Source organism: Mustela nivalis (genome assembly GCF_964662115.1).
Source record: "Mustela nivalis genome assembly, chromosome: 4".
Classification (NCBI taxonomy): Eukaryota; Metazoa; Chordata; class Mammalia; order Carnivora; family Mustelidae; genus Mustela; species Mustela nivalis.
Genome location: NC_139023.1, coordinates 151,697,712 through 151,718,732, shown reverse-complemented (window position 1 = coordinate 151,718,732; position 21,021 = coordinate 151,697,712). Strand labels below are relative to the sequence as shown.

The 21,021-nt window shown below is 53.1% G+C and overlaps 1 protein-coding gene across 2 annotated transcripts in view; it reads left to right on the top strand.

Moving 5' to 3' along the window:
• The first annotated feature begins 552 nt into the window (after positions 1-552).
• Positions 553-21,021, top strand: part of FAM167A (family with sequence similarity 167 member A) — a 43,001-nt gene continuing 22,532 nt past the window's right edge. For both annotated transcript variants that reach the window (XM_082726933.1, XM_082726934.1), the window contains exons 1-3: positions 553-1,369; positions 7,887-7,985; positions 19,896-20,700. In XM_082726933.1, the coding sequence (XP_082583059.1) occupies positions 20,332-20,700 (369 nt within the window). In that variant the 5' untranslated portion in view covers positions 553-1,369; positions 7,887-7,985; positions 19,896-20,331. The remainder of the gene's footprint in view (positions 1,370-7,886; positions 7,986-19,895; positions 20,701-21,021) is intronic.

The following is a 21,021-nucleotide window of genomic DNA, read 5'->3' as shown; positions in this document are numbered from 1 at the left end:
GGGCACCAGGGGGCAGCACAAGGGGCTCAGCCTCTGAGTTGCAACAACTAGACCTGCCCACCGAACCGGGCAAGTCACTTTGCAGTCTCACACCTCACTGTGTACCTCTGCTCGTTGGGAAAACAACGCGGGCTCTGCACCCACCCCCACTCCTGTTGTTGTCAGGATGGCAGATTAGATCATTTCAGAGGATCCTGCCAACCTCAAGTGTCTTAGGAAAGGAACTTGGCCATGCCCCAGGCTGCCCTAAGAATGAAGCCAACTTCCAGTAATCACCCCTGGGGTCCGAGGTTCCAGGAGAAAGTGGAGTCCTGGGTGTCCAGGCCAGGAGAGGGCAGCCCTGGCTGGGTCCGGGATGACTTGTAGGTTCCTGGAGCTGTAGGCGCTGGTACAGCAGGGATGGGACCTTCCAATGTAACTATCTCCCGTGGTTGACACAGCACAGAGAAGTACATGCCGGAAGGCACCCCGTGATTTGTGGAAAAACACGTGCTCTGGGGGCAGGCCCCTCCAAAGCACTCCCAGCTCCTCTGGAAGACAGATCTGGAAAAAGTCTGTTTCCACTTAACCTCTGGTTTCTGCGGAGTCTCTCTGAGCCTCAGGTTCCTCATCTGTAAGCTGGAAATGCCCACATCTCCCTGCAGAGGCGCTGGGATGGTGGGACATATATTAGACACTCCGTAATGGGAGGAGCTGCTGCGAATTTGAACTCAAGCCCCCTGTGAATGGGGTGTCGGATCTGGGCTCGCCCACCGGCGCTACAAGGTCGTTCTCCCCCCCCCACACCCCCATACAGGCAAATTGCTGACAGTGGCAAAGCCACGTTGCCATGCTTGGGGGGTGGGGAGACTGCTTCGGTTTCGGATTTAATAAAATTTTTTAAAAAGGAGATATTTGGGTTTGGTTTCGTCTAAGGTTTGGCAAATGTGTGTGATTTGCTTCTCCTTGTGGCTGGGCGGCGGCTCCGGTTCAGGTCCTGGTGGGAAAGAGCAACTAGGGGGCTTTAGGACCCGGCTGCCCGTCGGCTGGACCCCGAGGTCCCGGGTCCCAGGTCCCGGGAGCGTCGGGTAGACAGGCTTGAATGAGAGGCTGGCGGAGACCGGACTGAAACCGCTCAGGGTGGAATAGCTCCGCCGTCGCCAGGCAACCACCCTGACGCAACGCAAAAAAAAAAAAAAAAAAAAAAAAAAAGTCCCTTAAAAAAAAAAGAATAGTGCTGAGAATTCACGGGAGCAGAGAGAAAGGGAGGCAGAAGCCAGCTCAGCCCCGAGGCTGGAGCCAGAGGCTGCGGCGCCAGGAGCCCACGTCCCGAGAAGAAGGCTGGGAGCTAGGGGACTCCCTTGGGAAGGGCCTTGGAGCGCCTCGGAAGGTGGGTTCGCGACCCGGGTGAGACGTTCCCAGGACTGGGGTTGGAGCTGGGTGCCCCGCTGAGGGTGGTGCGGCTGTGGCCCAAAGGCGGCTGCAGGGGAGGGGGCTTGAGGTCGCAGGTCCCTAGAGCAGACGCAGGCAGAGAGCAGTCTGGCGGGGCGGGGGCCGGGTAGGGGGGAGTGGCTGGCGAGCACCGATCCCAAAGCACCCTGGAGTGGACACCCCGCAACCCTCCCGCAGGAGAGCGGGATCCTGCCTCACTGTCCCTGGAGGCTCACTTGTCTCATGGGGAATGGGACAGCCTGCTGGACTCCATCTCCCACATCCTTGCTGTTCCCTTCCATGGCTAAGATCTTGATGGAGGTTTGGGGTACACTGAGAGGGAGGAGCCCCACTCAGTCCCTCCAGGTCTATTCCCAGACTGTTTGTCGTCTCTAAGGCCGCTCTATCCCCTCCAACCTACTTCAGGCACAGTGACATCAAGGTCCTGCCCCAAGGATGCAATCCCTAACTCAGAAGAAGTGACCCAGGGCACTTGGGCCCTGGGTGTTCTGAAGGGCTGAGGCCAGTGTGATCAGAGGGAACTGCACTGCCCAAAGGGCCCCAGGGGAAGGAGCAGGTCAGCCTTGAGACTGCCCCCCCCACCTCCACCCCAGGGTTCACTAAGGCAGGAAGGTCTGTGGTCCTTGGCTTGGGCACAGGTGTCTCCCTCTACCAAGTCAGGTTGGATGTTCTGCTTTTAAAATAATCCCTTATTGTCTGTGTCTAGTTTTCATTCTCTGTGGCATGTGGTTCCTCCTGAGAAGGCCCAGAAGGTAGGCTGATTCTAGGTTGGTGGATCATGACCTCCTCTTAAACTCACAGACACGTTCGCCCGGATTAAGTTGCCATCAACTCCCAGCCATTTCTGGTAAATCCCGGGTGGGATGAGCTCAGGTCACAGCAGAATCCCCTAAGTGCCTAAGGGAGCCAGGGCTTCAAAGCAGCTTCCCTTCTGATGCCCCAGAGATGGTCCTGCCACCCACAGGACAAGCAGTGGAGAGGGGAGAGTGTTGTCTCTCTGTGAGAGTGCTGTCCAGAAAGAGCAAGGAGGCCATGGCGCCTTGAGCCTGACCACGACCGCTCATTTCTGCTAGTCTGTTTTTAAGAGGTTTGGCAGAGGAGCCATGAGCTGTGCTTAGAGTGGATAAAGATGACAGCTCTTTTCTAAGTACACTTACCGAGCAGGCACTGCTTGACCACCCTTGTCATCCTTTGGTCATTTTATTCTCACAATAGCCCCCGGAGGGGCCACTGTATCCCCATTTTGCTGATGGGACTCCAAGAGACTAGGTAACTCTGTATGGCTCAGGTAGCTAGTGAAAGAGCAGGGAGAGTCAGCCTCCTGTGCCTGACTCGTAAGACAGTGCTCTCAAAGGAAAACTGCTTTGGAAGATCCGAGGGAAGAGGTCCAGAGAGGGGGAGAAAAATAGTTGCACCCAGAGAAAATGAGAGCTCTGTGGCAGGGCTTATCCTGTGTCCGGGGACTGTGCGCTACCATCCTGAGGGACCCCGTGCAGACAGGAAATCCACCTCTTGCATCAGGAACCTGAAAGGCTCTGCAGTCGGACTGGCTCGCTTCAACCACACTTGTCTCAAGTGTAAAGAAGGGCTCTCCCTCACCCCCTTCTTCTCCCTGCCCACCAGACGTCCCCCAACTTTACAGGCACTTGTTTCTCTCTCGTCCTCCCAAATACATGCATGGATTTGCACGAGATGAATAGTCCCATTTCCGTATCTACCAGCTTGGCCTCCCTCCAAAACCAGACTCTGATGGGGAAGTAAATTAAGGCAGTGCCTAACTGTTTGCTCAGAGAGACCCACAGAGCCCCAGGCCAAGGGGGGAGAAACTGCTTGTTAGGCTTCTCACACACTCCGGTGGTTTTCTCTAGGTAAATTTTGCTAGTGGAAAACTCCTGTGGTGCCACACGAGCATCTGGAATTTTCAGACCCCTCTGGAGCTATGCTGTAACTGGCTGTGGCTCTTTGCTTGACTGGGATGTTGAGCTGCTTGCAAAGCTGGAAGATGAATGATAAGCTGACCCGGTTTGCTCCCTGGTTTATAGAATAAGGTTGAGAGAGTTCTTACTAATTGGAAATCTCCTAGGATTAGCCTGGATGGCTCTCAATACACAAATGTACCCTGGGACGTGGATTGGGGTGAGGAGAAAGGAAGGAAAAGGCAAATTCTGAAGTAGTGGTCAGGCTGACCTCGGAAGGTGTGAGGCGGGGCTACAGAGAGGGTGGGAGCAGGGAGGATGAGATGGGGGGTGGGAAAGGGCGTTAGTCGGGAACTTGGCAATCAGCCTGTAGAGTTTGGGCTGCCCTAGAGGGTTGACTTGCCAACATGAGTTTGGAAGGCTGCAAATGTCAGCTTTTCCATGGTTAGGACAGTTGCCCTGGTGTGTGAAAGCCCAGAACTCCCCCTGCCCCAATTCTCTCTGGAGAAGTGTGGGAGAGAAAGGAAAGAGAACAAGAAAGAAGGTGGGCAGGAGGAGAGATTAGAGGCTTGCACTCCCCACACCATCTGCTTTCCTTCTGAATGCTCCCTGACCCCCTACCCCAAGCATGGAACAGGCTTACCCAGGAACCTGGAAAAGTCCTTAGGGAAGGGAGTGCATAGGGCAGCAGCCCATCTCCTTGTGGGCACTGTCCAGTCCAGGGAAGGTTCTCATCCTTAGGGGTAGAGGAGTAACAAGCTCCCCGGCATCAGCGGCCTCCTCCCCATAAGCCCCTGCCCAGCAACCTTTACAGAGTCCTGGGAAGGGGCCAGGATTCATCTTATCCAAGGGTATAGCCTGAGCTCCATTTCTTCAAGATAATCTCTCCGGTATGGCCAGAAACCCACCCCCCAACCTGCCCCCCACACACTCAGAATCTGATCTAATTGTGGGAGCTAGTAATGGGTCCCAAAAGACTTCCTCATACATCTTGTCCCTTGAGACCTCGAAGGGAAGGCCCAGCTCAGAGCTGCTTTTCCGGCTACTTAATGGGCCCAGACAGTGACCTTCACTGTGGCCACAGTTTCAAGGCTTACTGAAGGCTGAGCAGCATTTCCTCATTCCAGGAAACCAACAGAGCCTCTGAGTGTGAACTGGGCACTTCAGCCGCAGAGGCCAGCTGGGGAACTCTCAGGCGATGAGTACCCAGGTCCTGGATCGGGATCCTTGCCTGGCAGGCCTCTCAGGGCCCTGACTCTCCCCCTCCCTTCACCCCCACAGTGTGAAAGGAAAGTGACACTACCTCCTTAGTCCGGTGAGCATTGACATATGCGGTGCCCTGGGGACACTGAGATTCTATTAACTGACTTAAGTCATAACTCTAGGGTTTGGCTGGGTTGGATTTTGTTTATTTGTTGGATGGCAACCCCTGCAAGGAAGGTGAAGGCGAGCCTCGTTAGCAGGTTGGATGAAAGCAAGCCTCAGACCACATTGTGCTGTAGATGTAGACATATTTTTTTTAAAGATTTTATTTATTTATTTGACAGACAGAGATCACAAGTAGGCAGAGAGGCAGGCAGAGAGAGGCGGGGGGGGTGTAGGGGGGCGGGAAGCAGGCTCCCCGCTGAGCAGAGAGCCCGTTGTGGGGTTCAATCCCCAGACCCTGAGATCATGACCTGAGCCGAAGGCAGAGGCTTTAGCCCACTGAGCCACCCAGGCGCTCCTGTAGACATTTTTTTAAAGAAAGATTTTATTTATTCATTTGAGAGAGAGAGAGCACAAGCAGGGAGAGCGGCAGAGAGCGAGGGAGAAGCAGGCTCCCCACAGAGCAGAGCGCCCGATGTGCAGCTCGATCCCAGGACCCTGGGATCATGACCTGAGCCGAAGGCAAACGCTTAATTACTGAGCCACCCAGGTGCCACTATAGACATTTTATGAACAACTATTTGCAGACAGGCCCAGCAGAATTCATGCAGCTTGTTCTTTGGACTGGGTGAGGTCGCAGCCATCTGTCCCACTAGGTGTCCTGACCACGCCTCCCCTGAGAGCTCACTGGATTCCTTCACCCTGCCTCTCCAGGTCAAGATGTCTCGAGTAATTTTCGCCAACCACGTATCTTGAATACCTCTGTTTTCACCAAGGAGATTGCATTTCTAACATTTACTCTGTTATTTATCAAATGCCCGGTGTGGAGCAGAGAGAAGGACAGCCAGAGCACCTGCCAGAGTCCCCCTGGAGTGCAGACCCTCTGCTGAGGCGCCTGGCCAGGACGGGGGAGTCCCGATCGCCATGCGCCCTTGTCCCAGCTAGCTTAATGAAACCATGCAGAAGGGTTTTAAGATCAGTTATAGACACCGTGTGACAGAGGAGACAATGGTCTTGCCCTCAAGGAGCGTGGAGTCTGATCAGGGTTGCAGGATAGGAAAGACCATTCGAGCAGCCCAGAGTCCTGAGCTGACGGGAGAGTGATGTTCCGAGCATTCTGGAGCACACAGACGTATGTCAGCTCGCTTGAATGGTTTGGCAGCGGTCTCGCCCTTTGATAGGCCAACGAGAGGCCCAGCCAAGTGTTGTCATGGATGGGAGGGGACAGTCCTACTAGTGACTAGTAGACTAGTCAGACTAGTGACTAGTGATGTGACTAAGAATTCACGTACCCTCTAGTTCACTGGGACCTTCCAAAGCTTTGAAGTAGGTTCCAGGATGAACCCCATTTCATGGATGGGGAACTTGAGGCCTAGAGGGTTAAATCAATTACCCAATGGGGTAGAATTAGTAAGTGTTGGGACTGGGCTATCAGCCCCTGTCCCCCAACACTCAGCCCTGCCCCATCCCTAACCTGCCCTATCTGTTTCTCCCACTACTGAGTCCTACCCTCTGTGAGGTATGAACTTGGCAGCTCAGCAGCCCAGCAGCTCAAGCTGACACGAGTGGGGAGCAAAGTCACTCATCCCACTTTCTGTTCTGCCAGAGCCAACTGTCCCCTCCAAAGCCCAGTGTGGGTGCTGTCCTGCCCTCAAGTTAGCTGCAGGCTAGACACTGCTAGGTAGCCTCAGTCCAGCCTGAAATCACCTCTGCCCCCCAGCCCCAGCTCCCGAGGACGGGCCCTGCCCAAACACAGGGAAATGCTAAGGGCCCTTCAGTCCCTGGAGAGGTCCGCACGCCCAGACGGAGTATGAAAGTGAAGTGATTTGCACAAGCCCATGAAACTTCTTAGGAAGTCCTTGCTAAACCATGAGGCTTTGGAACTTGTAATGCAGAGCAAAATAGAAAGCCTGTCATCAAAACAAATCCCCATTTGAGCTGAACTTTGTCGATTCTGCTTATTTGAAGTTGAAGCCAATTATCCTGTGGATGTGGATACTCCTAAATCAGCCTTGTGTGGGGGCTGAGACACATCCTCGTCTGGAGACACTTTGGTGGACGACAGGCATCCCACAGGGGACGACGGGCACCCCAGCGCCCGTAGTGGTGAAATGGCACCCTGAGTTTCAGTCAGCTGTGAAATGTTCCCTACTTTGATAGTCAGAACACCCTCTTGAACTGTGTCCTACTTTGATCTCTGCAAATTGCTTTAAAGGCCACTTTGTGTCTGCTTTCTACCCCATAATCCCCAGTGCCATGGCCTTTGGCCAGAACAGTGCTGTGGTCACCGGCAGCAGTGGGCTGGAGCAGCAACGGGCTGCCTCAGCCCCCTCCTGGGCGTCTCTGCCTCCATCAGCTCTCCCTGGAGGAGGGCCCCTGCTTCAGCCTCCGTGTTTCCCATGGCTCCTTCCCCAGTCTCCCTTCCCTGCGCCTCCCCCCTCCCTAGCCTTCCCCACCAGAGGACTTGAGGATTCTCAGGCACCTTTCTCCCTTCTTGTCAGAGCAGAGCAGCCCTTTCCCAGGACCTCACAGCCTTGGAGGGGACACTGTGGCCTCGACCCCGGGGTGGCCCAGCAGCCCCCTCCCTGCAGCAGCCCTGTGCTTTCTTCTCTCCTTTCTCTGAGGCCATAAATTAGATCTGCAGGTCTGAGGAGCCCAGGAGCCTGGGCCTCTCCCCACAGCAACAGGGAAGCACAAGTCTTTCTTGGTGATTTTCTGGGCAACTTCTTTCACTGGGTAAAATGATAGGAAAGGTTTCCCCGTTCCCAGCCCTGTGTGTGGCAGGAGGCCTGTGTGTATGCTCTGAGCTGCCGGGAGCAGAGCCCATCAATTATTCAGCATGGGCTGAGCACTTTGAATGTGCAAAGGTCTGAACAAGTGTTTTTTATAGAATCTTGTCTCACAGTATCCCAGTGAGATGAAGCAAAGCTTCCCGGTATTCTAGACAGTAAAAGCTCAACATGGAGTCAGGAGAGGAATCTGAGCCCAGACAACCCCACTAACAAAGCTGTGTGACCCCAGGCGAGTCTCGAGACATCTCTGGTTTGCGGTTTGTCTGTGGATGAACTCTCAGGAAGGGCTCTCTGGCCCAGACCATAATGTGTGGGGAAAAACTTGTGAACTTTTTTGTAGAGGGTGATTTCAAAATCGTTGTGATTGTTCTCATTATTCTAGGTATGGAAACAGAAACTCTCAATGATAAGTGGAGGTACAGCCATTAGCACAGGACACCGGAAACCGAGCTTCACGGAGAGATCCCCCGGGAGAGTGTGGGTAAGTGGGTTACCTCTGCCCCTCTGCTCTCATAGCTCATGAACATGGCGACCACCCACCGCCTGCTGTGGTCTAGACTCTGCGCATGTCAAGGTGGAGGAAGTGTGGAGGCCGCTATGTCCAAACTGTGCATTTTGCAGGGGAAAAGCAAAAGCCCTGAGAGGGGAAATGAGTCACCTCCGTCGCTCAGGATGGGACAGGGTCCCTGGAGCTGACTCTCAGACTAGGGGCTCTTTTCTATCCAACCCTGGGCTGGGTTTGTCCAAATGGCTGTCTCCTTTCCGTCTGCCAGCATCAGGGCTGGGACCCTGGCTGGGAGGCTCCTTGGGTGGCCTGGAGCAGGGAAGTCCAGGGGAGTTAGGAACCCAGCCCACTGAGCCTCCCTGCACCTCCTGGGATCGCCAACTGGGCCTCAGCCCATCAGCTCATCCTCCTGTGCCTACAGCCTCAGGTCTGGGCATCCCAGCTGCCCCTGGAACTGGCTTGGGAGCACCAGGCCCCCAACAGCAACACCACGGTCAAAAGAAATCAGTTCTGTCTCCCCTACCAGGCACATCACTCACATTCCAGAAAGTCATGTGACTTGTCCAGGGGGGTGTCATAGTCATGAATGGCAGAACTTTCCTAAGGCTCAGGTCCCCTCACTTGCTAGGTCCTGTCCTGGGAGGCAGGCTCTAGCCTAGGAGAGAGGCCTTCATGCTGTTTGGCTCACCAGTATCAACAGAAGGGGACATCAGTCTAGCTGTTTGGGTCTCATCCTCCTCAACTTCCCAGATCAATTTTATAGGAAAATGAAGTATTACCAAAGGACTATTTATTTATTTATTTTTTAAAAGATTTTATTTATTTATTTGACAGAGAGAAATCACAAGTAGATGGAGAGGCAGGCAGAGAGAGAGAGAGAGGGAAGCAGGCTCCTTGCTGAGCAGAGAGCCCGATGCGGGACTCGATCCCAGGACCCTGAGATCATGACCTGAGCTGAAGACAGCGGCTTAACCCACTGAGCCACCCAGGCGCCCCCCAAAGGACTATTTAAATGGCATTATTTTCCCCTGGGATTCCTAAGAACCTGGGCTTTAAAATACTGAAACACTATAAAGCATGTGTTCCTGTTACTTTTCTACCAATGAGGCCAGTGGGGATGTGGTCACAGTGGTGGAGTTGGGAAAATTTGGGCTCAGATGGTAGTTTCTTCACTCACCTGTGTATGACCTGTCAGGCAGGGAAACTCTAGATACTCTTCCTACCTCAGGGCCATTTCAAGGGTTCAACTAGACGTTTGCACAGTACCTGGCCCATGGTAGCCACTAGAAAATGGTTCTCTTCTCCTCTTCCTCTTGATTCTAGGAATTTGTATTTTTATTCCTGTATTTAGTCAGAGAGGAAATAGCCATTCATGTATTTCTTTTATTTATACCCAAAATAGGTGTTAAAATTGAACTGGTGGTACCAAACCAGCAGCCATAAGAAGTATGGGGAGGAATTGGAATCAGATTGTACCTAGACAGATCCCACAGTCAGTACGGGGAGGTGACTCAGGCCCCTGACAGAAGTGCAGCTTAAATTAGCTCAAGCAAAGGAGAGAATGTATTAGTGCATAGAAGTGGGAGTTTGTGTCTTTGGACACTGTTGGGTCCCATGGCTCTGAAGATATTGACATGTCTCTGTCTCTGCCTCTCTTTTGGTTCTCCTCCCTAAAGTCTTACTCCTTCTCAGTGCAAATGAGTTTTCTCCATGAGGCTGAGAAAGATGCACCCTGGAGACTCCAGCTGAAAAGCCACCCTGTTTCTTCAAATGCCTGTATTTAAATCCCATGAACATATACAGACTGGCCTTGCTTGGCCTTCCACACATCCACTGGATGAGTAAGGGCTAGAATGAATGTCTTAGTCTGGGTCACATGAGCATCCCTGGGGGTGAGGGTGATGGGCAGGGAGCTAGGACTCACAGTCCCTTCCAAATACTGAAATGACACTGGGATAGACCCCACAGAAGGGATGCTGAAGACACCCATCCACCTACCAGCTACATCATAATGTAACTCCTGGGGCCCAAGGAGAGAAATGGCAAATACCCAGACTAGTTGGTGCGGAAAGGTGCTAAAAAATTTTGTTAGGGGAAGAAGCAATTGGTTGCATTCAGAAAGAACAGAAGGTTCTAGAATGAGGTGGTGTTTGGCTCAAAGATTTGGTCATGTTCAAACAGGAGGTTATGGAGCAAGGATAAGACATCAGGTTGAGGCCAACCCTCCAAGCCACGCTGCTTCCCAGTTCAGACTTGTTCTGATGCCTGCCGGGAAGAGGCATCCAGGCAGCAAATAGATGACCTCCAGGAAGTGGGAAATGAAGGGTTCTTCTGTGGGGCAGCATTCGGTCCCTGCAAGTGAGCTGTCCCCTGAGGGTTGTAGATCATGGGAGCGGGGGGGACAAGCATTTGAGGAAGATCCCATCGACATGCACAACACTGGTACCATCCCCCTTCCCTTAGTATCATCCCCCTCTGCACACCCAGAGCTCACATGCAACAATATAAACACACACACACACACACACACACACACACACACACACACACACACACAATGTCCCAGCACAGTCACCCCCACCAGGGTCCAGTCTCTGCAACATGTCGTCATTCCTCCATCATCTCAGGAGCACCCTCCCATCACCAGCTCAGACCAAGACATGGAATACAGATGAGCTATGTAGGTCCAGACCAGCGGGTGTCCCCTCCTGATTCTGTCACCATGGCAACCTCTGACAGGAGAGAAAACCTGCTTTCTGGCAGCTCCTCAAAGCTCTCTGGCTCCTTTGGGCAGCTCTGTAGGGTACAGGGCTGTGTCCCCCAGCCTCTCAGCCCGGGTCATAGGCACTCCTGCCAATGGCCAGTGTAGAGCACACACTAGAAATTCACAGCTTGTGTGGACCACCACCGGAGGTCAGGCCTGAAACATCAACTCTACCCCCAACTCTCCATTTAAGATAAGCATGGGGGTTTATAATTAAACCTGGCTGGAAAAGCCTGTCTTGTCAAAGCTCTGCCTCCAGGCCACAGACCTACTGACCCCTCACTGGGGAAAAAAAAAAAAAAAGAGAGAGAGAGAGAGAGAGAGAGAGAAATTAGCTGCTTTAGAAAAGGAAAGAAAAAAAATCAGGTGTGAGTTGTTGTGGCCTGAGCTGCCCTGAATTTAAGTTTATAAGATGCATGATGGTCCGCCAAGCCCTTTCCCTTCACTCTGTCTTATCCTCTCTATAGCTTTGCAGTGTGGACACTGCAACAGCCCCACTTTCAAAATGGGGGCTCTTTGATTCTCAGCTGGAGGGGCCCCATCTGCCTCTCAGGGGTGTGTGGAAATGTGGGCAGGGGGAGTTTTTTGGTTGGCATGCTGTTTTAGGACACTCCTGAGCCCTCAGGGGTGGATTCTGTCTCCCCAAATGAATTATACATCCCCCTCCCCTTCCAGTCAGGGCTCTCGGTCTAAGCAACAGGAAACAGTGTTGCTGTAAGGAGTTCACAGAATTGGCGGGCGGTAGAGACCCAAGGGAGAAAACAGGCAGAACCAAGGCAGCTCCAGAAAACAAAGAGTGGGACGCAAGACCCTGTGATTTAAATGGCTTGTCTGAGACAGACTCCGTGGGGTGCTAGGTTTTTACTCACACAATACCCCCAAAATACTTCTGACACCAGATGTGTGATTTTTCCACACCAAACAGCCCTCCAGTTCTCTGCGGGCACCAGCTGGGTGTCCTACAATCTCCCTCAGTTTGGACACCATCGAGCCAAGGACAGTGTCAGACCCTGGAAGGGAAGTGTTCAGTCTCGCAGACTGTCTCTGCTTCCCACACCAACTACAAGTCCCGATTATTACCCATAGTTCTCACCTACCGGCTGTACATTGGGAATTGCGCACAACCCCCTCCTCCGAGTCACTAGTTTGATAGAATGGTTCACAAGACTCAGGGAAGCATTTACTTGCATTCACCTGCCAATTAAGGGGTACATAAGGCAACATGGGAGGAAGGGGTACAGAACCCACATGCCCTCTCCAGGTGTGTGACCCTCCCAGAATTACCGTGTGTGCACAAACCCAGAAGCATTCTGAACCCCTTCAGATAGGGTTGTTATGGAGGCTCATTACATAGGCATGATTGATTAAATCATTAGCTATTTGCCATTGACTCAATCTCCAGGCCTTTCCTCCCACCTCCCAAGGCAGGGGCGGGGCTGAAAGTTCCAACCTTCTCATCACAGAATGGGCTTTCCCTTTCCGTGAGTCCCCTCATTAACAAAAACTCCTGTGCAGTTAAAAAGACACTCTTTTCACCTCTTTGGCTCTAGGGGTCTTTCAAGAACTAAGGACAAGGGCACCTGAGTGGCTGAGTCCATTATGCATCTGCCTTCAGCTCAGGTCGTGATTCCAGGGTCCTGGGATTGAGTCCCGCATTGGGCTCCCTACTCGGCGGGGACCCTGCTTCTTCCTCTGCCTCTCATCCCACTCCTGCTCTCTCTTTCTCATAAAAAAGCAAATGAAATATTAAAAACAACAACAATAACAACAACAACAATCTAAGGACTAAACCCAGACGTTACAACAAAAAATATTCTCATCACTCCCTCATTCTCATGGCATCACTTAGGACATGCCAAGGGTTTCAGGAGTTCTGTATCAGTTCTGTATCAAATATAATTCCTTGTTACATATCATGTCCTCCAACAGTCCCTTACAGGGATGGCCAGGCTGAGATAACGCTCCCTCCCCTGCACTTCACATCTGCTTCCAAGGCCCATGTGACCACAAATGAATCCTAACCATTTAGCCTTCTGGGCCTCATGCGCACCACATTTTTTTAAATAAAGATTTTATTTATTTATTTGACAGAGAGAGAGAGAGAGATTACAATGGCGGGGGGGGGGGGGCAGCAGCAGAGGGAGAGGGAGAAGCAGGGGCTCCATCCCAGCATCCTGGAATCATGACCTGAGCTGGAGACAGATGTTTAACTGACTGAGTCACCCATGCTCCCCACACCCCACATTCTGAGGCCTGGGCCTAAGCATCTGATCAGCTAAGCTCAAGTCCCGTGCTCTCACCTGGGTGTCAGGGCATGGGTCAGCAAGGAGGGAGGATCTGATCCTCTCTGCTCAGAGGAGAGGTACCCAGCCTGACGTCCAGAACAAGACAAAGAGCCCCCTGAAAGCAGTATATGATAAACAAACAGGACAAATACCCACTGTGTTATTTTATATTCTTTGGCCAACACATGCTTGTGTTGGTTATAAATGTCAGAAACACAGTTTCTCCCTGTGCTGAGCACGATGGCCCCCAGGAACCCCAGGTCAGCATGGAAGGTGGCTGGTTTCTGCATAATTCTGGTACAGAAACCTAGGGGGACTCTGATTGGCCCAGCTAGGGCCATGTGACCACCTACTCAGGACAGAGAAGGCATGCCCGTCTTGAAAGGGTTTCAGGGTTCTTGTCTCACTGAGTCAAAGAATGAGTCTCACAGGCACAAAAGGGTGAAGTGAAGTGAAAGTTTATTCAGTGAAGATGAAAACAGAAAGGAAAGAAAAAAAGAAAAAAGAATAAAAGAAGAAAGTGAGAGGGGACTTGAATAGGGACCCCTGAGGGCTTTTATGGTCTGTCTTTTATAGAACACTGACCAGGGAACTTGAATCTCCTTGATGTCACCTCTGATAGCACCATGATTGCTTCTCCTTGGACTGTCTCATCTCTGCTGTTAAGACAAACGAGGTGGCATGGTTATGTTCCCTTATCTCTGGTTCTGTTATGCCTCAGCATTTCTGGGATTTTTGGTGAGCCTGATCACCTAGCCCCCTGTCTCTCCTTACCTAGCCCCACCTGTCCCTTACTCAACAAGAAGCACAGAGAGAAATGCCTTTTCCGGAAGAGGGAAAGGACAAGGGGTGCAAATGACCTCACAACGCTGGACACAGAGGAGATCCTTCAGCTACACCTGTGATGCTGGATTGCCCCGAGTGCCCCCTCCCTGTCCTGGCATTGAAGCAAGATGAGATTCTTCCTGTCTTCCTAGCGCCTGACAGTCTGGGACTCTAAGGTTGGGACAGGTCTCGTGAGGACAGGTGGGGAGGGGACCAGGTCCCCTCTGCTTCTGTGAGCCTGTCCAGACTGGCTCAGACTGAGGGAGCCCAGGCAACGGGGCATGGGGTAGAGGCCCAGGGGGGGAATCTGTTCTTTTTGCTTGTTCATGCCACAGACATTTAGAGAGAACAACGTGGGGCTAAGAGCTGCGTGTTCCAGGCTGCAAAGCCTGGTTTTCACCCTCATGAAGCTCAGAGTCTGGTAAAGGAACCTTCAGGAAAGTTCCCTGTAGCAGTGCTATGGCTTGAGAGGGCTAGTACGTCCAGTGGTTGAAGATCCAGCCCAGGGCTAGACAGCAGAGGTGAAATCCCCACTTTCTCATTCCTAACTTCTGCTCCTCAGCCTCTCTGTGTCTCTCAGTCTCCTTATCTGTGTAACGGGTCAGTGATACTACTTGCCTTGTAGGGTCGTTGTGAGGATTCATGTGTTCGTGCATGTAACGCTCCTAGAACAATGGCTGGCGTTGTCCGCTCTGAGTAAGCGTTAGCTCATGTTGTGATGAGATCATTGTTCCGCTGGTGTGCTCTCCTTGCATCCCGGACACACGCAGCTGGGGTGAGTCAAGGAACACTTCCTGAAAAAGAAAACTCCTGAGAAATGATAGACAGAGGGAGAGAGGGAGGGAAGGGTGTTCCAGGCCGAGGGAACAGCTTGTGCAAAGCCACGAGGGGGTGAGACAGAGTGTTCCTCCGTGGGACAGGAGCTTAGAGGAAATTGCATACTGTGGAGAAGATATGAGACAGTTCTCCGAAGAACCTTAGACTGGGGGGGACCAGGCATGAGCTTGGGGATCCAAACAGGGCGAGAGTGGCTTTTGAGTGTCTTAGAACGTGGAACAACTGAGAGTGAGTGCAGCCGGGGAACGGCTTAGTCTACCTTCATCCTTGAGAGAGACACAGACAGGGAAAGAAGGAGAGAAGGTATTAGCAGCCCCTGCACCCTTTCCTGCCCATGAAGTCCATCTAGGAAGTGGGTTTGAAAGCTGTCCAAGTGAACAGATTAGATCACAATGACACAAGGGCCTAATTGGCCGGATGACTGAGCTGCACCCACCTGGCTTCTCCAGCGGCCCAAGAATTAGCTCATGGCTGGCATGGCCTCCTTCGCCACAGCCACTGTGGGCTGGAGTGAGCCAGGAGCATGTTCGAGCAGCAGTCCTCCTGGGCAATGTAGGTCCCCGGGCTCTGGTTTGTCACTGCTACAAAAAGGTGGAGGTGCCCCTGAGGCTTGTATTCTGTTTGCGGGAAATCTTATGTTCTGCACAGCCAGGTGGCCTGCCTGGCAGGGCACGCCCAAGCCTGGTGGGATGAGGGTCTGACCTTGTTTTTCTGGGCTCCTGGTTGTGCCAACGTGCTTTGGCTTTCCTCCCCAGGCTGTCTGCCTTTGCAAGGATCAGAGTGAGAGAAAATGTGTTCCCCAGTGGCAGGAAGGACTTAGATTAGATATAAAGCAACCCCCCTGCTCAGGTATTGAAGGGCTCTTCCTCCCAGTGCCCGTGTTCCCAGGTCCCTAGTTTGTCCAAAGGAGAGGGAAGTCCCTACCGCCCTTTCAGACCAGGAAGCCGTCCAGGGCTGGCGTCTGCTCCCCTGCACCCAGTGGAGTGCCCACTAAGTGCCCACATCCCTGCGGTGATCTGAGTCAGTGACATTCCAGCTCAGCTCCTGGCAGTCTAGCTGGACAGGGCAGGAACAGCCCCCCAGTGGCTCTCGGGCTCCAAGGCATCCAGAGGGGCAGTGATCCCCGGGATATGTCGGAGGACCAGAAGACCAGACAACGAATCCTATTTGAGCAAATCTTCACCACGTGCATGTGCTGGGGGCTGTGGGAAGCAGTCTGGGGCTCAGTCCCTGCCTGCTAGGGGTGGCCATACACGTCAAGGGGCGAGTCCCTGCCTCAGGTCACCCCATACCCACACATGCCTTGATGTGATAATTGGGGAGCACACCTGGGGCCAGGGCTAAGGCATTCAGTCCCCCTGCCTTTGCTCTTACCATGTGGATAACACACTGTCAAAGCCGGTCACCCCCCCGGGGCCCTGAGCTGGGGATGGGGCTATTTAGAACAGGAGCAGGGAGGGAAGGGAGTGGGGATAGAAGAGTAGTGTTTTCCTAAACTGGGCTTTTTTTCTCTTTCCCATGGCAGACCTGCTAGTCACCACTGTATGATGAAACTCGGAGGGGGACACCTGAACTTCTGGGGGGATGTGAGCTCCCAGGGAAGGATGCTGGGTGCAAGGAGTGGCTCGGGCCACCTAACAGGTCTGGGACGAATGGGATGACTGACTGCCCTGTGCTGCACAGAGTGGACTATCTGGTCACATGACAGATGTAGCATGGATAGGTTTCATCATCTTAAGAATAATAGTTTTAAAGTATCCTGTTGTCTAGGACTTACCACAGAACAGGCACCGTGGGAAGGGCCGGATATTTGTTACTTCAATCCTTGAAATGGCCCATGAAGCCCAGGGCCTGCTTCATGAGCAAAGGACCCGGGCAGCCCCACTGGGCCCTGTGCTTGGGTCAATGCTCTGCAGTTGCTATCTTGAAATTCCTAAATACTTTTCCACAGTGAGCACGGCATTTTCATTTGCACCGAGCCCAGCAAATAATGTAAATGATCCCAGTTATCCCCACTTCTTAGAAGGAGTCAGAAGCATGGAGTGGTCGAGAAGTGACATGTCCAAGATCAGAGAACTGGGCATCCTCAGGGGTCTAACCCCAAGGCCCATGCCCTTTGGAGTAGACATAGAGGCCAGCCACAGTCTGAAGACTGTGCCCAAGTCTGGCTGCTGGCCGCGTCTGTGGTCAGGGGTGACTCACTCCACCCCTCCCAACCTTGATTTTCTCCTTTGTGAAATGGGGTGATCCCACCTGCTCCTCAAGGGCCACTGGGAGGCTTAAGTGAGAGGATGCATCCAAGGGTTCTTTCACACACTTCCTAAGCTCAGCGGATCAAAGACTCATCATTAGCTGACTCAACCGTGCATTGGCGCTCCTGGTAATGCCTCCAAGTCCTTCTGACACCGTCTTCACAGGGTTTCTCGGGATTGCTTTAGAAACCACCAATTAAAATAAACTCCCCTACCCTTGGAGGCAGCCTCCTAAAGTCATGGAGTCATAGCTCTTTCCCACTCCCAAGGGAAGACCCTCCCCTAGCAGGTTCTCCCTCCCGCCACAGCTGCCCCTGACTTCTGCAGGGAAGCGTGCTGCTCAGGGAGAGAAGGAGGGTGACTTCTGGTCCGTGTCATCTGCTCAGGCGACTGTGGTGTGGAGAGAGAGAGAGCACTGCCTACCGTCTGTCTGCCCTTAGATCCTCTCCCAAAAGCTTCACTGGCAACCATCAGAGCTGTCCGGTGGAAAGAAGTCCTGTAAGGTAGAGCTGCCCCAGGCACACTCAAAACACATTCTGGCAGTTCAGCAAAGAGGCAGCTGGCGCCTGGGAGGGGCTGCTTGCTAATAGGTCTTTAGATTCGGAGAGATTCTGAGAAGCCTGTGTGACCTTGAGAGGCGCAAAAAGGCCCTCAGGAAAACAGCCTGCACTGGCAAAGCAAGCTACACCTGCAGAAAGCACATACAAACCTTAGTTCTGCCAATTCCCCAAATCTAGGAGATTGATATTATCACCCCCATTTTATAGGCCAGGAAACTGAGGCCCAGCAAGCCTGAAAGCACCTGCAGCTCGGCCCTCTGACCCCTAGTCTAGGGTTTCTAGCTCCAGACCAGGGGTTCTCAGCCCTGACTGCCCCCTCACACCACCTGGGAAGCTTTAAAAACATAATGATGGTTGAGTCCCCCCCCCCCACACACACACACATTAATGGAATCCGAACCCCTGGGAGTGGAGCCTGGGAATCCATTTTTGTGGAAGTTCCTGAGGATTCCCATTTGGGTGGCTGGAGGTGAGAACGAACTAAGTTTCTCTGCCATTCGTTGGGGTAGAATATCCGCCCTTATTCCTCAGGGATACCTCTAGACGGGCCAGGCTCAGAGCATGAGGAGGGCAGCCAGATATCCCTCGGTCAGATCATGTGACAGGCAGAGATTGTAGAAACGGTCCAGAAAGACAGCAAGGTCTGTCCTCTTCCTCCTCTTCCTCCTCCCCCTTCTTCCTCTTTAAGATTTTATTTGTTTATTTGAGAGAGAGAGAGAGAGAGAGAGAATGGGCACAGTCAGGTACAGAGGGAGAAGCAGGCTTGGGAGCCCAGCATGGGGCTGGATCCCAGGACTCTCTGAGCCGAAGTCAGACATCTAACTGATGGAGCCACCCACGTGCTCCCAAATTTTATTTCTTTCTTTGAATGACAGAGAAAGGAGAGGCAGGGAGCATGAGCAGGGACAGACGGAAAGAGAGAGAACTAGACTCCCCACTGAGCAGGGAGCCCAATGCAGGGCTCGATCCCAGGACCCTGAGATCATGACCTGAGCGGAAGGCAGAGGCTTCACCCACTGAGCCACCCGGTCCGCTCTTCTTGAACATCTCCGTCTCTAGGTGGGAGGAAAGCCCCAGAGCTTCCCTGGAGGGCTGAGTCTATGTGTTTATTTTGCTCCCTCTGAACTCTCTGCCTCTTCCTATGCCCTCCCCCAACACCCCATGTCCAGTTCTCATCACCCAAACAAGTAATCAGAACTCTTAGTTTTAGTTTTTCTCCTTCCAGAGATCATTTTATTCTCATAGAAGTCAATAAAAATCCGTCGCTCTCCTCCTTTTCCACACCAGCAGTGTGCCCTCCAGACTACAAATACCTTGTTTTGTTTTGTTTTTCCATGGAAGCTTTATCTTGGACATCGTTCCATATGAATTCATTCTTTTTCGGCATGCCCTTAGCACATATTTTTAAAGATCAGCCTGAGAACCAAGGACTTCTCTCCTCGGTCGTAGTCAAATGTCCCCCACTCTGATGTATCTATCTCCAGTTGCCTGGACCCTGTGGGTGCAGGGATGCTGCCGGGAGGCTGAAGTCTCTTACTTGGACTCGGAGCTCCTTCTCTACACTGTGCTCAGACCACCTCCCCGGAGATGGGAAGGTCAGATCAGATCAGAGAGCCACAGCCCTTGTCCATGAGGCCCTGGAGTGCGGGCATTTTAAGTAAATGTGAGAACTGTCTTTCTAGAAGTGTGATGAGTCACAGTCCTCGCTCCATTTAACAATCCTCCTTGAGGGAGGTCGGCTCTTCCCGAAGCAGTTGCAGGTTTATTTGTTTCCTCCTCGGAAGAGGTGAGGTAAGGTGTTGTCTTTGGAGGAAGAAGTTGAGGGTGTGCAGGAGGACCTGGAGGAGCCAGCGCCTGAGGACAGGGGCTGTGGTGGATGGGGTGGGGCGGGGTCAGCGTCCCCGGACCCCAGGGCACAACCGTGTCTGCCTGGGGACCCACAGGGCACTGTTGCTCCAAGGAGAGACCTGATCCCTCAGAATCAGACAACCCAGTCTTGTCCTCGCTGATGGCCAGGAGCTCTCAGGTAAGTCATCCAACCTGTCAGAGCCTCAGGTTCCTGGCGTGTAAAATGGGGACAGAGAGAAGTAACTACAGACCCGCCTTGAGGACTGAACGAGATAATGGAGGTGGAATCAAGTCGTCAGCGGTGGAACACTGTACAGAGCATTGATGTGTTATTAACTTCTGTGCTTTGAGTTAAGGCTTAGAATTGCCTCACTTCTCGTCCTGAGGGAGCCATCAGCAGCCCTGTCACCTAACCTCTCTGAGCCTCAGTTTCCCCTCCTGAGGAGCTCAGGAATGTGGCAAGCCTCCTGCCAGGGGAGGGATTAGTACTGACTTCATTTGCATCCTTCTTGCAGGGCCTCCAGCCAGCCAGCCAGCAGCTTCTCACCGCCTGCCCTGGCCCGTGAGGAGGGAGCTCAGTCCTGCCTCCCCGCCAGTCTCAGATCTGTCTGCACCTCCAGGACTGATAGATCTTCTTGGCAAATCTGCCCCCAAAGATTCCTGCTGACGCTTGTCTATTCCTGCCTTTTGTGAAACATGGCACCCGCAGGACTCCAGGAAGAATCTTAAATCCTGACCCTCCACAGCTGCCCGGGAGGGCACCCCGTGTGGCTCATCCACGGCGGGCCCCTGTCAGCTCCGGGAGCGGCTCACATCCCAGCAATGCGCTCAGGAACCCTGACCCCAGCCGGATGAGAGCAGTCCTGAGTGGGATCCAACCTTGCCACCCACCAAGAGTCCCACACCATCTCCCGCTGCCTCCCATGTCTGGCCGCCCCAGCAGACTCTAGAATGTCTGTGCCTCAGATCCAAGTAGAAGAAGTGGTAGGTGGGGAAGAAGAGCCGGCAGGAGCGGCCCTGCCTCCAGATGACCACCTCCGGAGCCTGAAGGCCCTCACTGAGAAACTGAGGCTGGAGACCCGGAGGCCCTCCTACTTGGAATGGCAGGCCAGGCTGGAAGAGCAGACATGGCCCTTTCCGAGGCCCCCTGCTGAGCAGGGGGAGTGTGGGGAGGAGGACCCCTCATCCCCGAGGAGAGAGCCCAGGCGGCATTCCCCACCTAACGGGAGTGGTCCCCAGGACGCTGGGCCCCAGCCCACTGGCAAGCTGGAAGGCTTTGAAAGTATCGACGAGGCTATAGCCTGGCTCAGGAAGGAGCTGGTAAGTGGCTGCCCCTCTAAGCAACCCTGGAAAAGATGCCTCTCTCCTTCTCTCTGTCTCTCTCCCTCTTTCTGTCTCTCTCCCTCTCTCTCCACTGTGTCTCTCTCCCTCTCTCTGTTTCTCTCCCTCTCTCTCCGCTGTGTCTCTCTCCCTCTCTCTGTTTCTCTCCCTCTCTCTCTCTGCTGTGTCTCTATCTCTCTGTCTCTCCCCATCTCTATCCCTCCCAACTGCACGTCTGTCACTTTCCTGTTAAATCCAGGTTCGACCTCATACTGCACAGTGACATGAGATCCACACGCCAGCCAGCCAGCCCCTAGTCCT